We start from the raw sequence: 17,846 nt of genomic DNA, 5'->3' as shown, positions 1-17,846 counted from the left end.
ACTCACGTTACCAGCAAACCTCACTCCCAGCGCCTCAAAAAGAGCTCCCAATGGTAAATCACAGACAAGACTATTATAAAAATATATATCAACCTGTTATTTCTCCCTGAAACAAATCTGCTCAATGAAACCTACTCCCCATCCTCCCCCCGCCCTGACCGGGTAGATGGACCGTACCGTCGCTATGGAGACGAGCTAACATCTCTGCTGCAGGAAGTTGGCCGGAACGGGGAATTTACAAGGTAATTACTGGTGGGTTTATTCCGCGTGGACTGCGCTGGCGAGAACCACGCAGGTAAATGTCATTAGTAAGAAGGGTCTGTTATATACGAGCAGCACGGGGTGCACTATATACTGCCGTCAGAAAACGGACCCAAACCAATCAGAATGCACGTTTCACTTCTCCCAGTGCTGGTGAGACCATGTAAGCGGATCGCTGATTGGCTACAGTGGACAGTGGTTGATCGTAGTGAGCAAATATATTAACCGGTTACTGACCAGACAATTTTTATATATATATAAATGAAAATGTAAATATATACAAATATATACATAAATAAAATATATGTGAATGAAAAAAAATAATATATATCTATATATATCTATATCTATATAGATATATATATACACAATTTTTTCATATATATATATATATATATATATATATATATATATCTATATGAAAAAATTGTGTATATATATATATCTATATAGATATAGATATATATATATATATATAGATATGTATATAATTTATTTTTTTCTTCCATGGCTGTATTGTTTTATTGTTTTTAACACTGTTTTGGAGTTCCGTATAAATAAATAAATAAAAAATATTTATATATTTGCTTGCGACACAAATATATCAAAAAGTCTTCTATGGTTTAATATTATTTTTTTATATTTTTTTTTATTGTTTGGGTTTCACCCCAAAATTACCTTTTGATTTTATTTATTTTGCTCGCAATAATTCCCCAGCGCTTTACAGACATCATCATCACTGTCCCCATTGAGGCTCACAATCCAGATTCTCCAGGTTATTACATGTATGTAATAAAATGTATTTTATGGGAAACAAAAGTTGTTTTTTTTTGTTTTTTTTTTTAGCAGTGTGGACTTTTACTTATTTTTTTTTAATATACAGATCTCTGGGGAATTGTATTTATTTATTTTTAAATATTTTTAATGATTTTCTCCACTGTAACCAGGCCGTCCATAGGAGCCGCAGTTACAGGGGAAGATGGCCTATTAGAGGGACACAACTGTCACTGTCTGAACTCATCGGGGTCTGGTAGGAGCCAGCAGAGAGCGGTCGAGCGTATTTTCCTACAGGAAGCATCACTTTCCATGCACTTATTGAGCAGTATATAGCTAGCCAGGCGCTGGCTGTGTAATGGAGTCGGCACCTGCCCTATGTGGAGCGGGCTCTGTTTCTGAGCCTGCTCCGAGGTCTCTGCGTATGCATCTGTCGTGGAGCGTGAAGGGGTTAAACGGGCAGATCAAATTGGCCCAGAATGATCAGTGATGGATACAATAGAATGTCATCGTTCTCTGCAGCTCACGTCTTGTTTATGTGCTGCCGAGAATGACGATTTATAACTCCTTTCTGGAAACAGAGGCTGCCTTCCGTCCAGATTGCAGGTGTACAGTTATGTCTGATGGTCGGCGCGGGCTCAGGTGCTGCACCTGTTCTGTCCGCAGCAGGAGACGACTGCTATACACAGCTCAGACCTACCCTATCACTTTAACAGTTATAACAGATATTAATAGCCAGGAGAGGGTCCATGGTTATTGCCCCCCCCCCCCCCCCCCGGCTACAAACATCTGCCCCCAGCCACCCCAGAAAAGGCACATCTGGAAGATGCGCCTATTCTGGCACTTGGCCACTCTCTTCCCACTCCCGTGTAGCGGTGGGATATGGGATAATGAAGGGTTAATGTCACCTTGCTATTGTAAGGTGACATTAAGCCAGGTTAATAATGGAGAGGCGTCAATTATGACACCTATCCATTATTAATCCAATAGTACGAAATGTTTAATAAAACACACACACATTATTACAAAGTCCTTTAATGAAATAAAGACACAGGTTGTTGTAATATTTTATTCTCTTAATCCAGCTGAAGACCCTCATTCTGTAACAAAGTAAAAATAACAAATCAACAATATCTCATACCTTCTGATGAGCAGTCACGTCCCACGAAGTAAATCCATCTGAAGGGGTTAAATCATTTTACAGCCAGGAGCTGTGCTAAAGCACTGGCTCGTGCCTGGAAAACCCCGGGTACTGAATGGAAAGCAGAGTGATCTGTAGTTACCTTGAGTTGCGGTGATGCGCCCTCTGCTGGATGTCCTCATGAACTGGAGCCTTGCAAAAGTTCCCACGCTCGAGTTCATATGAGGACATCCAGCAGAGGGTGCATCACCGTGACTCAAGGTAACTACAGATCACACTGCTTTCCATTCAGTACCTGGGGTTTTACAGGCACGAGCAAGTGCTTTAGCACAGCTCCTGGCTGTAAAATGATTTAACCCCTTCAGATGGATTTACTTTGTGGGACGTGACTGCTCATCGGAAGGTATGAGATATTGTTGATTTGTTATTTTTACTTTGTTACAGAACGAGGGTCTTCAGCTGGATTAAGAGAATAATAAAATATTACAACAACTTGTGTCTTTATTTCATTAAAGGACTTTGTAATAATGTGTGTGTTTTATTAAACATTTCGTACTATTGGATTAATAATGGATAGGTGTCATAATTGATGCCTCTCCATTATTAATCTGGCTTAATGTCACCTTACAATAGCAAGGTGACATTAACCCTTCATTACCCCATATCCCACCGCTACAGGGAGTGGGAAGAGAGTGGCCAAGTGCCAGAATAGGCGCATCTTCCAGATGTGCCTTTTCTGGGGTGGCTGGGGGCAGATGTTTGTAGCCAGGGGGGGGCCAATAACCATGGACCCTCTCTAGGCTATTAATATCTGCCCTCAGTCACTGACTTTACCACTCTGGCGGAGAAAATTGCGCGGGAGCCCACGCCAATTTTTTCCGCCATTTAACCCTTTATATTACAAGCTACAGTGCCCAAATTTTGCACATACACACTACTAACATTAGTAGTGTGGAATATGCAAAAAAAAAGGGATATGAGATGGTTTACTGTATGTAAACCATGTCTCATATCATGTCGGGTTTGGGAAGGAGTAATGAAAAGCCGGCAATTGAATTACCGGCTTTTCACATATATCGCGCTGAATTAAATATAAATACAGAATATATATATATGTGTCTCAATGACATATATATATATACATACTGTATATATGTTTTAACGAACATTTGAGCCCATAAATCCATTAGATGTAGGTTTTGCAAGCCTGCGAGAAAATATCGCAGTACGGATGCCATACAGATTACATACGGAGGATGCCATGCGCAAAATACGCTGACACACCCTGCTTACGGATGACATACGGATCACTATTTTGGGGACTTTTCTGCGTATTACGGCCGTAAAATACGGACCGTATTTACATACGCTGAGTGTGACGCCGGCCTAAGAGGTGCGTGATGATCTCAGCTCAAGTCTCTAAGACATAAGTGACCTCCTTTATGATTCTTTCTGGCAAATTTCGATTAGTAAGTGGCCATCAGGGACGGTGAGTGATCCTCTAGGTCTCCTGGGTGGTGGTGGCTCCATGGCGCCTGCACCGTGATGCCTCATGTGTCTCCCCTCACTATAATGCCTGCAGCCCCTTTCCGTTGCTCCGTTGACTCTTCCACTGTCCCCAGTGAGGTGCTGGTGCACTGTTCTGTCTATTCTGTGTCTGTTTTGTAGTTCACAATGACCTGCCCTCCTTCCACTGACTGACAGCCTTCTCCTTACTTCTGTGCAGTCAGTCAGGGGCTGGGGGAGGCCTCTTATGAATACCCAGCGCTCTCAACTATTTTTTCCCTAATTCTGTCTAACTATCTTTGTAATACAGTGAAACCTAATAGAGGATTGGAGCGGCCTTGGATACCGGGGAAGACGGTGATCAGTAAGTATATTAACACACCGACACTGCAAGCTACAGGACAGACACACAAACCAGACACAACACTGAAATCAGCCGGTCTGTCGCTACCCCAAGCTTCCCTCAGAACGGTAGTGACAGATTCGCCCGAAAGCGAATCTGTCAGCTGATTAATACTGCCTAATAGTCAGGCAGAAGGACTGCAACCAGGCAACACAACCAGGTAACATGTAGTATGACTGTCAGGTCAGGGACCATAACTGGAGACCAGGCTAATCCAGCACAGCGCTCCCTGCAGGCTTCTCCCAGCACCGCTGGCAATGATTGACCGGTCTCTTTATTGTGTGTCCATTGTGAGAGACCTGTCAAATCAATCACCTGGAACAACGCTGGGAAAACTAGTCTCGTCTCCGGCTATGATCCCTATACAGATATTCATAGTTTGTTTTCTCTAAAAACGCCAGATTGTTTCAGAGAAGGATATACCTGACTGCAGTCACTTGCTGATTCATTCTGCCTGAGGTTTGAGCAGCATGAACGCAGGGACAGTTTCTCTTTAAAGGGATTGTGTAAGCAGGTTTTTGCTATTTCATCTGCATAATATAGAACAAGAGAGCCTGATTCCAGCGATGTGTCACTTATGAGTCTGTGTATTGTAATTTCCATACAATCAGTGTTTTATTAGCAGAAGATTAGAACTGCAGGACTAGGTCTCATGTGCACATCAGTCAGGCTAATTTGTGTGACCCCACCACTAATTGGCAGTTTGGTGACAATGTACAGTGTACACAGAAAGCTGCCAATCAGTGATGTAGGCGGGGTTATACAGCGCTCAGCATTCAGAGAACTGCTACATCTACAGAAGAGAAAACAGGGATTCTATCCAAATTGCACCAAACGGCCGAGTAAGTGACACAAAATGCAAATAAATTTATATTTATTTTTATTTTATTTTTTATATTCTATCTTTCAATGTTAAAATTAACCTACCCTTAAAATTATAGACTGTTCATGTCTTTGTCAGTGGGCAAACTTACAAAATCAGCAAGGGATCAAATACTTATTTCCCCCACTGTATATCTGTGTATCTGTTCTCTGCAGGTGTCACCCAATGGACTTAGATACAGACAGCATGGCTCTTATTCTGGGGAACGATCAGTTCTTCAAAACTTCTTAGTAAGTATTTAATCACTTCTTCGTTTTGTATAACTTTTAAAAGGAAGTTAAATAATCTTCTCTTTGGAATACACTGGGTGGAAAAAAGTTTTTACGCCATCCCGCCTAATCATTCAGGTTGTTCATTCAGGCCCCTTTGCCCCCAGTATATAACATCTGGCCCCTCGCCCCCAATATATAATATCCGACCCCTCGCCCCAGTGAATAACATCCGGCCCTTGACCCCAGTATATAATATCCGACCCCTCGCCCCCAGTGAATAACATCCGGCCCTCGTCCTCAGTATATAAGATCCGGCCCTCAACCCCAGTGTATAAAATCTGGCCCCTCGCCCCCAGTGTATAACATCTGGTCCCTCGACTCCAGTGTATAACATCCGGCCCCTCGCCCCCAGTGTATAACATCCGGCCCCTCGCCCCCAGTGTATAACATCCGGCCCCTCGCCCCCAGTGTATAACATCCGGCCCCTCGCCCCCAGTGTATAACATCCGGCCCCTCGCCCCCAGTGTATAACATCTGGTCCCTCGACTCCAGTGTATAACATCCGGCCCCTCGCCCCCAGTGTATAACATCCGGCCCCTCGCCCCCAGTGTATAACATCCGGCCCCTCGCCCCCAGTGTATAACATCCAGCCCCTCGCCCCCAGTGTATAACATCCGGCCCCTCGCCCCCAGTGTATAACATCCGGCCCCTCGCCCCCAGTGTATAACATCCGGCCCCTCGCCCCCAGTGTATAACATCCGGCCCCTCACCCCCAGTGTATAACATCCGGCCCCTCACCCCCAGTGCATAAGATCCAGCCCCCCATGGAGCCTTACATCATAAAGCACAATTTTGAGCGTCGGATGGAGTGGTGTAAGGTCACCATTGAACTCTGGAGCCGTGGAAACGTGTTCTGTGCAGTGACGGATCACACTTCTGTATCTGGTGGGAGAGTCTGGGTTTGGCAAATGCCAGGAGAACATGGTTTGACGAGTTTGACATGGAAGAACATGACCGGCCGCATAGAGCCCAGACCTCAACCCCATGGAGTTGCCATAGTATATCTTTGAGAAGATCCCTTTTTCCCTCCCCTTATTGCTCTGAATTATACCTCCACATTTACACAGTCACAGCGTTAATCGATCCACACTACAGATTTTACATTTGCAGCATTAATGCTCACGGTTTTACCGCAGATGTGAAATTTGACCTGTGGATTTTAAAAGCTGCTGTATGTCAGTCCTGTATCAGATTTGTAGCTGATTTTCCCTCAGTGATCTAGTGTTGCAGATTTTGCTGCAGGTCACATGCAGATTTGTTTTGCAGAATCCGCAGCAAAATCCACATGAGTGAATTTTTGCAGATTTTGCTGCAGACTTGCCACATATTTCACCCTGTGCTTTACAGAAAGTGAAATTCCCTGTGAAATACTACAACATAAGGATAAATTCGCACATTGTGTATTTGGTGTGGATTTTTAGCTTGCAGAAAATCTGCAGCATAATACAGCATCAGCTAAGTAGATGGGATTTCATCAAATCACATATTCATCTTGCTGCCACTTTTTAAGCAGAAATTGACCTGCGAGTTTATATTTTAAAATCTGGCAAGTCCGCAGCAAAATCCAAGTGTAACATGCATAGATTTTGCTGTAGATTCTTCTGCAAATATGTAGTGCAAAAATCAGCACCCAACACGCAGTGTCATATTCAAAGGGTGAATTCACCTGGTGAATGGGGTTTCTTCCGATGAATGGGACAGTTGCGGAACTTGCTGTGTCAGAGAGGAGCCAGAAGACCACAGCGTATGATTTCTCCTACTCCTGCACTGGTTAGAAGCACTTGACCTTCATATTAAATGGTATAAATTTATTTTAGCAGTGGAGGGTTTAATTGCTCAGTTGAGAGCTCCTGGATGCTTTCCTGCATTAAGGCTCTCAGCTGTTCACGGTTAGCCACTCCCATCTCCTATATAATATGGTTCCTGGCGAGCACTCATTGTCAGAGCTAGCTTATGCTGCATGGCTGAAGGTTGTTAGTGGTTATTACTGGAGAAGGCGTTTGGTGGATTTATCTGTGACTGTTGCTAGGTTTGGAGTGATAATTCCCTTTCCTCTTCTACTTTGATTAAACCCCATCCTCCACTCCCCATTGCATTCCTCTGGTGTATGTGTGAGTATATTTGTATGTTTAGTATTTTCCTTTATCCCTGTTTGTATTACCTTGTTATTCTGGTTGGTGTATTACGGTACACTACTACTCCCCTCTTCCCTGGGCAGGGAAAGGTACAGACTGAGAGTGGATTCAGAAGCTAAAGCAAGGTACGTAGCCCTGGCCTCTTCACCAACAGAAGTAATCCAGGTAACAGGGCGAGCTGGGGCGCACCCTAACGATAGGGACAGAGAAGGAGCCCCTGGTCCTGGGACATCCTGCAACAGAGTCGTGACATTTGCTTTCTTTTCAGAAACCTGAAGTAGTTTAAAGAAATAGAATACACATTAAAGAGTTGCACAGGAATGTTGTTTTGACATTGCTGTACATTATGTTCACTTTTTGCGTTGGTTTTGCGGTGCTCGTCCAGACAGAATCCACCTGTGTCTCACTGCAGATTTTTCTCCATGAGCTTCTGATGAGACAGATCTCAGATTATGTCAGACAGCCGATAGACAGTGCAGAATAGATGTCTAATTAAAGCTCCGATCCATCCGGGCGGATATCACCGAACACGATGCGGAGCAGATAACTTCTGAGATCTTCACGCGTGACGTAGGCTCGCTTGAGACAAGGACGTCCTGAGCCATGGATATTTTTATATCCTCGGAGTAAAGTGCAGTAGATGCATTGATCGGCGCTCGATATGACCGCGGTGCGTTCACGCTTGAGGGTTCAGTATCTCGGTCATCGCCGAGGTGACTACCTCTTGAAGCTCATCAAGAGAATGCCAAGAGTGTGCAAAGCAGTCATCAAAGCAAAAGGTGGCTACTTTGAAGAACCTAGAATATAAGACATATTTTCAGTTGTTTCACACTTTTTGTTAAGTATATAATTCCACATGTGTTAATTCATAGTTTTGTTGCCTTCAGTGTGAATTTACAATTTTCATAGTCATGAAAATACAGAAAAATTATTAAATGAGAAGGTGTGTCCAAACTTTTGGTCTGTACCGTATGTCAGGAAAATATCCTGATATAGCGTATGTATGCCGCTGTGCAGCATGGACATAGTAGTATATAAGTTACCCGTTGGGTCCTTATTAGTGATGAGCTATCCTATCCCAATATGTAGTAGGTGTAATAATGATAATATGAGCAAATACCTCTGATTAGGAATGTAGTATAGTTCTCCTGATTACCTACCCCATGTGCAGGGCATTTCAGTAGCTTAGGTATTCATGGTTACAACCACCCATATAGTGACAGTTGCTAGTGGTCATAACCATGGATGCCTAAGCTACTGCATTGCCCTGCCCATGGGGTAAGCGACATAGGTTATCAGGAGAACTATACTACATTCCTAATTGGAGGCATTTTCTAATATTCTCATTATTACACTTACTACATATTGGGATAGGATCTTGGAAATGGGAATACCCCTTTAAGCAGATAAGGTTAGTAATAATATTTTGCCAGTGAAAACAAGTGTAGTTATGTGGGTGTATGAATAAACTAATTGTTTGATTTTTATGATTTTTTTTTTTAATTAAAGCCAAGAACCAGAAGATGTTTTGATACCTGTTCCTGTTAGAGCGAAGCCCTCCCAGAGAGATGTGGAAGTCAACAAGTCACAGACACCGGATCTGCCGGTAAGAATGATTATTTGGGGGCAGCTTCTTTGATAAACAATATGTAGATTATAAAGATAGTAATTATATATTCCATATTGCTCTTTGGATATGAAGGAGAAACCCCAACTTTATATATATATGGTCCCTTGAAGCCGCCAGAGCAAAAAAAACCAGCAGGAATTATATCTGTACCTGCAGTATCTCCACAGAGGGACAATTAAGAGAACTTACACTTTTTTCCCCAAATTCCCTGTAATTCCCTACTGATCGGCGTCGGTCCGGGTCCTGAGCCTCCCACTGATCGCTGGAAACGCCCGTCGCGTGCGTGCTGTTCAGGAAGCAGAAGAGCTCTGCTCCTGCGGGAACAGGCACAGAGTAATGTACAATAGTAATAATATTAGCAAATACCTCCAGTTAGAAATGTAGTATAGTTCTTCTGATTCGCTATGTCGCTTACCCCATGTGCAGTGCATTGCAGTAGCTTAGGTATCCACGGTTAAGACCACTCATATAGTGACTGTTAGCTGTTATTGGTCATAACCATGGATATCTAAGCTACTGCAATGCCCTGTACATGGGGTAAGAGACATAGCAAATCAGAAGAACTATACATTTTTTTTTATTTGGAGATATTTGCTAATATTATTGCAATGGGATCTTGGAGATGGGAATACTCGTTCAAAGACAGGTTGAAAAGAAGGAAGGGAACCATACGGTGGGCGAGGAGAGTCACAGAGGAGGGGGTAAAGGGATTTTTTTTTTTAGATTTTAGTAGTTTATTGGTCAGCTCCTTCTCAGGCTACACAGTGACTTTGGCCACGCCACATTAAAATCGCATTGTGGTCAAAATCACAACTAATACAGAACGTGGTCACACTAAGATCAAGCAGGGGTGGTCTGCCAACTGTCATGGTGGATGGGGGGTCACAATACACATCCACTATCATTATTTGCAGTGTTGTATTGTTCTATGTACGACGTTATACGTCCTTATGCCATAAGTTTATTTATATAGGCGAATGTGATGTCTTCAAACACCGCGATGCTGAGCTTTAACTCCATATACGCTTGCAAATCAGGACCAATCAGGGGGTAAACTCACTTTCTTCACTCGCCATTATCACAGAGATGCTACATGCTCCGCCAACCTGCTGCGAGTGAGAAACCGCGAACACTTCCACAAATAGGGGGTATAGCGCCACCTAGCGACGGAACTGTAATATTGCTATACTATAACTAATAGAGGCGAACTACATATACACAGAAATACTCTGGTGTATTAAGGCAATACGTTACAACCCGCTCTCGGAATGTTCACACTAAATATAAGCAAAGGTCTGTTCATCATATATGGTGGATTTACTACCTGTAAACCCACAAGTATCCGCAGAGACGTCCAAAAAGGCAGATCTGCTCAAATTAGTGAAGATCTTCCAGTAGGACTCTTTGCCGAAAAAAAATATATATACAGGGGGATTCACTCGCGACTTTACCCAGAAAAATAGTTGTAACTTCTATAAGAGACGATCTATCGTACTGAACTTTGGACCTGTACATACCTTGGTTCATGAGAACCTGATGTTTTAAAGCAGGTGTTGATAATGTCCACCATTAGCATCCAAGCCTACACCCCCCTTCCATATTGTTGGATGAGGTCATAGCCTGAATTTCTCGCTGTTTGTTCTCTCTGTAATGTTCGCGGCTTGTGACTCTACACCCGACCTTTCAAATGGCCCAAAAGGAAAAAATCCTGCACAAACAAATTATTTTCTCTTGATTAAGCCCTTTCAATTCCTGAATGACGGTGACTCTGTATGGTCGTACGCGACGTTTCTTGGCCATTGGTTGACACGTGGAATACGACGTGCTTGTTTCCTGGGAAAGCCTCTGTGACAATTTACTATTTAAGTCATCTTGAATTGTTTGAATTATAATTGCAATAATTTTCATCATTTTCAAGGGTGCCAACACTTTCGGCCATGACATTATATAATTTCTGAATACACATTAACCTTTGTCTACAGAAATCGACAGCAATAGAAAATGGTCGTAAGGATACACAGTGCTCTGAAGAATGGGTTCTCCACCATGGTATAGTCCCCCAGCATCTCACCATCCAAGATCTGCTAAACCTGGGGAACATTGTCATGTGAGTCACGTCATTTCCTTATGGACATGGATATCATCAGTTACGGACTGTTATAGTTATAATAAAAATTTTGAAACAGATGTAAATTTTGGTTTTTGCTGCTTCAGTGTTTTCAGATCTTAGATATTTCTAAGGTTATTAATAGTACAAGTATCAGCATTTATACTTTTATCGAAAAATACATGAAGTTTATGCAAAAACTCAATACTTCCAATGTCGACCCTTACTTTTTAAGACTTCTGCCCTTCGCCCTGGCAGCTGGATATCATCTTCTGAGCCAAATCCTGACTGGTGACAACATGTTGTTGCCTAATCCATGTTTTGATTTTATCACAATTTCTGTGATTTTGTTTGTCCGCCCACTTTTTAAGGATTGATAATTACTAAATAGCCTTGAGTCCATGGATTGAGATCTGGGGCTTTTTCCTGAAATTTCCAAGTTTCCAAAATTTCTTGCTTGATGCTTTTGTTATATTCATGAAAATTAGCACAAAAAAATACGGATGCATCCCACAAAAAAAATAAACAATTTTTTTCGGTCTGTATTGTAACAAGCCCCAGCACCACATTTTTTGCATTAGTCTTTATTAGCTTTCCTTTGTGTTGTTGTTTAACCCTTTATTAACTGGAGGCATAAAATTGAGCGAGTATTTAGATTTGAAAGAAGGCATGCTTAAATATCGCTAATCTCTTTTCATCCATAAGGAAACCATCAAGAGACTCTTCCAAGCAAATTGAACTGACGGCCGAGACTGTAAATGAATTTGAACTGAAAATTCAGGAGTACGTATAATAATAATATAATAATAATAATAATGGAAAACCTACGAAAAAATTGCAATTATGCAAATGTCTAATTGTAAGCAAAGGTCTGTTATGTTAGAAATTGTCCAATACTTTTTTTTTTAAAAATGTTAAAAAATATTAGTCTAATCCACATTTCATCTGATTACTCTTATTTATTAGAGATCCATTCTGCCTAAAAATACAACTTCTCGTGTTGCACAACCTGCTGTTATGTTACGACACCTTTGCCATTATTAATGTTGGATCAAAATCAGCAGTGCAAGTCTATGGGTCAGCGCAAAATATCGGGCTGCACTCAGATGACATCCGAGTACTGACCAATTTTTCACTGGCTTTCTCTGGAATAAGACATCAGATTGCAGATATCAAGGTGTCATTGTGTTCATCTTCCTATGACCTACATGCCCATATAGACGGCTCAGGAGGGTTGATCCTACTCATCGATTCCCTTTAAAACCAAAGAAACCAAAAGAGCCAATTTAAAAGCAATCGATCATTTTAGCGGACAGATGAGAGGCCGTCATCGCATAGAACGGAGTTGGTCGTGTTTAAAAATTTTAGTCCATTGGTCTCTAGATCACGAAAGATCTTTCCAAGAAGGAATGTTCCCAGAGAGATTTCAGTGCTACGTGGACTAAATCACGTTGATCCTACTGACCGAGTCCCTATAACATCCTGTATTATCAAACTGATTCTGACCATTCCGATAATCTTTTTTCATCTTTGTGTTTTAGGGCAATTGATCACTTCCATAAAAGAATCCACTGGTTGATGGAAGGGAGCAGGAAGGTAATGCAGAAGTGATCCACATGTTTTATGACTGATGAGACGTCAGTTTAGCCACAGAGATATCCTAAAATATTACACAAGAGAATGTTCTAAAATCAGGAAATGGCCATTAGTTACCAGTTGAATTTCCAACTGTCCTGCGCTGCCGCCCTGGTGGTCCCTGCCGGTCCTGCAGTGATAAAGTCCAACCCATTATTCATGTGACTGCTGATGGAAACGTCTGTCATTCACAGTGACGTTAACTTTTGAGGGATGTCCCAAATGAGGATAGTGATTGGCTGCAGCGGTCTAGATTGCATTTACTGCGGGATCTATAAGCAATGGTTGTTTCTTATGTTGTTTAGACCATTTCCTACTTTTTGTCACATTTCTTGCTCCTTTACAAGAAATAAAGGTGTTTTTATAGGAATTAGAGTTGAGCAAAAAGATTGGCAACACCGTGGTCCAAAAGCCACATTGGTAGTCCACGGCCAGTGAATCAGAGCTCTACAAACCGTCTGATACATGCGGCATGCCTGGCGCTCCTTCTGATTAGTAGGCCCCAAGTCATCGTTGTGTTGCAGGGGCCTGCTAATCAGCAGAGACCTCGGGTATGCCGCGATTAGTAGGCTTCCAGTGCTCTGGTCCGGCAGCCATTGAGGACCAGTGTAGCCGCTGGACCAAGGTGCTGCGAGTATATCTGCCCAACCCAACTGGGAATGTTTAGTCTGTAGCGGGAAACCCAGCCTCAGTGTCATGTTGTCGTACGCTGTGTTAAATTAGAATATTTTTTCGGCTATGCAGAAAAAATAATTTGGGACCCTCCACTTCCTTTTCTAAATAAATTTCATGAATGATTTTGCCCTCAATAGCAGCATTGTCCATCTGTGGTCTGTACTGTCACTAGCTTGTTACCTGAATAACAGTATTGTCCATCTGTGGTCCGTACTGTCACCAGCTCGTTGCCTGAATAGCAGCATTGTCCATCTGTGGTCTGTACTGTCACCAGCTCGTTACCTGAATAGCAGCATTGTCCATCTGTGGTCTGTACTGTCACCAGCTCGTTACCTGAATAGCAGTATTGTCCATCTGTGGTCTGTACTGTCACCAGCTCGTTACCTGAATAGCAGTATTGTCCATCTGTGGTCTGTACTGTCACTAGCTCTATACCTGAATAGCAGTATTGTCCATCTGTGGTCTGTACTGTCACTAGCTCTATACCTGAATAGCAGCATTGTCCATCTGTGGTCTGTACTGTCACCAGCTCTATACCTGAATAGCAGCATTGTCCATCTGTGGTCTGTACTGTCACTAGCTTGTTACCTGAATAGCAGCATTGTCCATCTGTGGTCTGTACTGTCACCAGCTCTATACCTGAACTGCAGCATTGTCCATCTGTGGTCTGTACTGTGACCAGCATGGTACCTGTATAGCAGTATTGTCCATCTGTGGTCTGTACTGTCACCAGCTCTATATCTGAACTGCAGCATTGTCCATCTGTGGTCTGTACTGTGACCAGCATGGTACCTGAATAGCAGCATTGTCTATCTGTGGTCTGTACTGTCACCAGCTCGTTACCTGAATAGCAGCATTGTCCATCTGTGGTCTGTACTGTGACCAGCATGGTACCTGAATAGCAGCATTGTCCATCTGTGGTCTGTACTGTGACCAGCATGGTACCTGAATAGCAGCATTGTCCATCTGTGGTCTGTACTGTCAGCAGCATGGTACTCCATCTGTGGTCTGTACTGTCACTAGCTCGTTACCTGAATAACAGCATTGTCCATCTGTGGTCTGTACTGTCACTAGCTCATTGTCTGGATAGCAGCATTGTCCATCTGTGGTCTGTACTGTCACCAGCTCGTTACCCGAATAGCAGCATTGTCCATCTGTAGTCTGTACTGTCACCAGCACGGTACCTGAATAGCAGCATTGTCCATCTGTAGTCTGTACTGTCACCAGCTCTATACCTGAATAGCAGCATTGTCCATCTGTGGTCTGTACTGTCACCAGCACGGTACCTGAATAGCAGCATTGTCCATCTGTAGTCTGTACTGTCACCAGCTCTATACCTGAATAGCAGCATTGTCCATCTGTGGTCTGTACTGTCACTAGCTTGTTACCTGAATAGCAGCATTGTCCATCTGTGGTCTGTACTGTCACCAGCTCTATACCTGAACTGCAGCATTGTCCATCTGTGGTCTGTACTGTGACCAGCATGGTACCTGAATAGCAGTATTGTCCATCTGTGGTCTGTACTGTCAGCAGCATGGTACCTGAATAGCAGCATTGTCCATCTGTGGTCTGTACTGTCACCAGCTCGTTACCTGAATAGCAGCATTGTCCATCTGTGGTCTGTACTGTCACCAGCTCGTTACCTGAATAGCAGCATTGTCCATCTGTGGTCTGTACTGTGACCAGCATGGTACCTGAATAGCAGCATTGTCATCTGTGGTCTGTACTGTCAGCAGCATGGTACCTGAATAGCAGCATTGTCCATCTGTGGTCTGTACTGTCAGCAGCATGGTACTCCATCTGTGGTCTGTACTGTCACTAGCTCGTTACCTGAATAGCAGCATTGTCCATCTGTGGTCTGTACTGTCACTAGCTCGTTACCTGAATAGCAGCATTGTCCATCTGTGGTCTGTACTGTCACTAGCTCGTTGCCTGAATAGCAGTATTGTCCACCTGTGATCTGTACTGTCACCAGCTCGTTACCTGAATAGCAGCATTGTCCATCTGTAGTCTGTACTGTCACCAGCTCTATACCTGAATAGCAGCATTGTCCATCTGTGGTCTGTACTGTCACTAGCTCGTTACCTGAATTGCAGCATTGTCCATCTGTGGTCTGTACTGTCGCTAGCTCGTTACCTGAATTGCAGCATTGTCCATCTGTGGTCTGTACTGTCGCCAGCACAGTACCTCAATAGTGCATTGTCCATCCGCTGTCCATGTCTGTCTTATCTGCCCCCAAATGGTATCAATAAAAGCATCAGCTCAGGGCACAAATAATACAATTCCTCACACAGGTCCATCAAACAAAAAATGAAAAAAATAATGGTCTTGAAACATGGAGACACAAGAAAAAAAAGAAGAAAACTTTTTTTTTTTTTTTTACAAGTTTCTGAAAAAATGAAAATGGAAAATTGCCTGTTTGGGAAGGGGTTAAATATTTGGATGTAAAACCTGCATTATATATTACTCTCTCATTTATATTTTTATGTTATTCTTTGCTTTTAATTTTCTAGATGTTTGGACTTGTTCAAGGGAAAAATGTCGGTCTGCTGATCGATTCATCTCGGCTAAACTGCGGTCCAAGGAGAATGGATTTCTTAAGAGGCCTCTTGGTAATAAACGTTGCCGGAATTCATCTTTTTTTGTATCATGTTAGGCAGTTAATAGAGAAGAGTAACAATGAGCGTCCTCGGTGGAAATCTGAAGAGATGACGGCACATAACATTGTCACATCCTTATCTACGCACCGCGCTGTTTACTGCTACAACTAATTATTCTCCAGGTCACATAGATGGCGGTACTTTTCATTACTTTTTTTTTTGCTAATGTCCTTTTCTGTTTAAATATGTGATGCTACAGTAAACCGTACTTGCAAACCAACCAGTACAGTGATCATCATCTTTCCTGAAAGTCATTAATAGGTGTCAACAACTCAGGACTCCCAATTTTGATCTTTTTAAAAGTTTTTTTTCTTACGTTTAAAGGGGTATTCCCGTCTCCAAGATCCCATCCCAATATGCAGTCGGTGTAATAATACTTAGTCTCACTGTGGGACATGAATATTTTTTACTTTGATTGCTGGTCTGTACTTGTGTACTGCAATGCCCGAGATCTGTCAATATTTTATACTGATTTAGCCTGTTATAACCTGCTTATAGCTGGGTCCAACAGGCCACCGTACCCTAGTTTTAGTGCCACAGGATAGGTGATAAATTATATGTCGGCGGGGGACCCTCCACTGGGAACAACAATCGAATAGCAGAGCAGGGCTTTTTTGATCCCTAATGGAGCACTTTTATCCCCTTTATAATGGAGCAGAAGCAGGGCTGTGTCGGTAAGCCAAACCTCCGACTCCGACTCCTCAATTTCCGTGACACCGACTCCAACAAAACGGGCTCCAACTCCGTCTCCACGACTTCGACTCTACAGTCCTGCCAGGGCTGTGGATTCCGTAAGCCAAACCTCCGACTCCTCAATTTCCATGACACCGACTCTGACTCCACCAAAATGGGCTCCGACTCCATGACTCCGACTCCACAGCCCTAAGCAGAGAGGTGTGCATACCTAAAGACCACTCCATTCATTCCCTATGGGGCTGTGGACTGCCACGCTTGGCGTTTTCTGGTGGCCCCTTAAGGAACGAATGGAGCGGGGGATGGGCATGTGCACCTTCACTCTATCCAAATGGGATTAAAGTGTTCTTCATCAGGGATGAAAAAAGATAGCCCTGTTCTGCCAATCAGGGTGTCTCCCACTTTCGAAAACCCCTACCAATTCACCTATCTTCCCTGGACAACCCCTTTTATATTCATTTTGATATTAATGTGATTGGGAAAACAGTAAATACGTGCAATTAGATTAATTCCAGAAACATAAAATACACTTAAAAATAAATATAGATTTAGACTATTGCATTTCTTACCCCCGCTACCCTTTCGAAATGTCTGAATTCTGATTTTTTTTTTTTCAATATTCCTCAATTTGGAAACAGGTTAATGTTAATTACAACATTTGCTTTTTTTTCTCGTTTGTGTCACTTCGATGTGCTGTACTTTGTATATTATTTTTAGTGCCTGGTCGATGAGCAGCTCTGCTACAAAGAGCGGATGTTTCTCATGTCATTTGGAACTGATGTGTCCTGTCCATGGGAATATCCACAAGATATTAATATTCGGGTGTGAGTATATTTTAATTTTCAAGTCTCTTTTTAGATATTCATAATTTTATATTTCTCTTCTGTTTTTTTTTGGCCTGGCTGATGGGATAATTTTTGGACATAATACAGTCTTAGGGTCTCCTGCTGCTTTGCTTCCCTATCTGACTCTCTTGTACGGCGCCGGTCATTCTTGGCTGGAATTCTCCCGTTTCATTTTGAAAATTGTGACGATAGTTATGGAATTCCAGATTGTTTTCCCTTCTCTCTA

The 17,846-nt window shown here is 42.6% G+C and overlaps 1 protein-coding gene across 1 annotated transcript in view; it reads left to right on the top strand.

Moving 5' to 3' along the window:
* The first annotated feature begins 203 nt into the window (after positions 1 to 203).
* The window catches only part of VWA3A (von Willebrand factor A domain containing 3A), a 95,971-nt gene continuing 78,328 nt past the window's right edge, over positions 204 to 17,846 (top strand). Inside the window, exons 1-10 of the mRNA XM_077275051.1 lie at positions 204 to 242; positions 1,209 to 1,291; positions 3,993 to 4,046; positions 5,124 to 5,198; positions 8,885 to 8,981; positions 10,988 to 11,112; positions 11,818 to 11,895; positions 12,654 to 12,708; positions 15,936 to 16,034; positions 17,493 to 17,599. Coding sequence (XP_077131166.1) covers positions 5,134 to 5,198; positions 8,885 to 8,981; positions 10,988 to 11,112; positions 11,818 to 11,895; positions 12,654 to 12,708; positions 15,936 to 16,034; positions 17,493 to 17,599 — 626 coding nt within the window. The 5' untranslated portion in view covers positions 204 to 242; positions 1,209 to 1,291; positions 3,993 to 4,046; positions 5,124 to 5,133. The remainder of the gene's footprint in view (positions 243 to 1,208; positions 1,292 to 3,992; positions 4,047 to 5,123; positions 5,199 to 8,884; positions 8,982 to 10,987; positions 11,113 to 11,817; positions 11,896 to 12,653; positions 12,709 to 15,935; positions 16,035 to 17,492; positions 17,600 to 17,846) is intronic.

This window comes from Ranitomeya variabilis, chromosome 7 (assembly GCF_051348905.1).
Source record: "Ranitomeya variabilis isolate aRanVar5 chromosome 7, aRanVar5.hap1, whole genome shotgun sequence".
Lineage (NCBI taxonomy): Eukaryota > Metazoa > Chordata > Amphibia > Anura > Dendrobatidae > Ranitomeya > Ranitomeya variabilis.
This window is presented reverse-complemented; position numbering and strand designations above follow the sequence as displayed.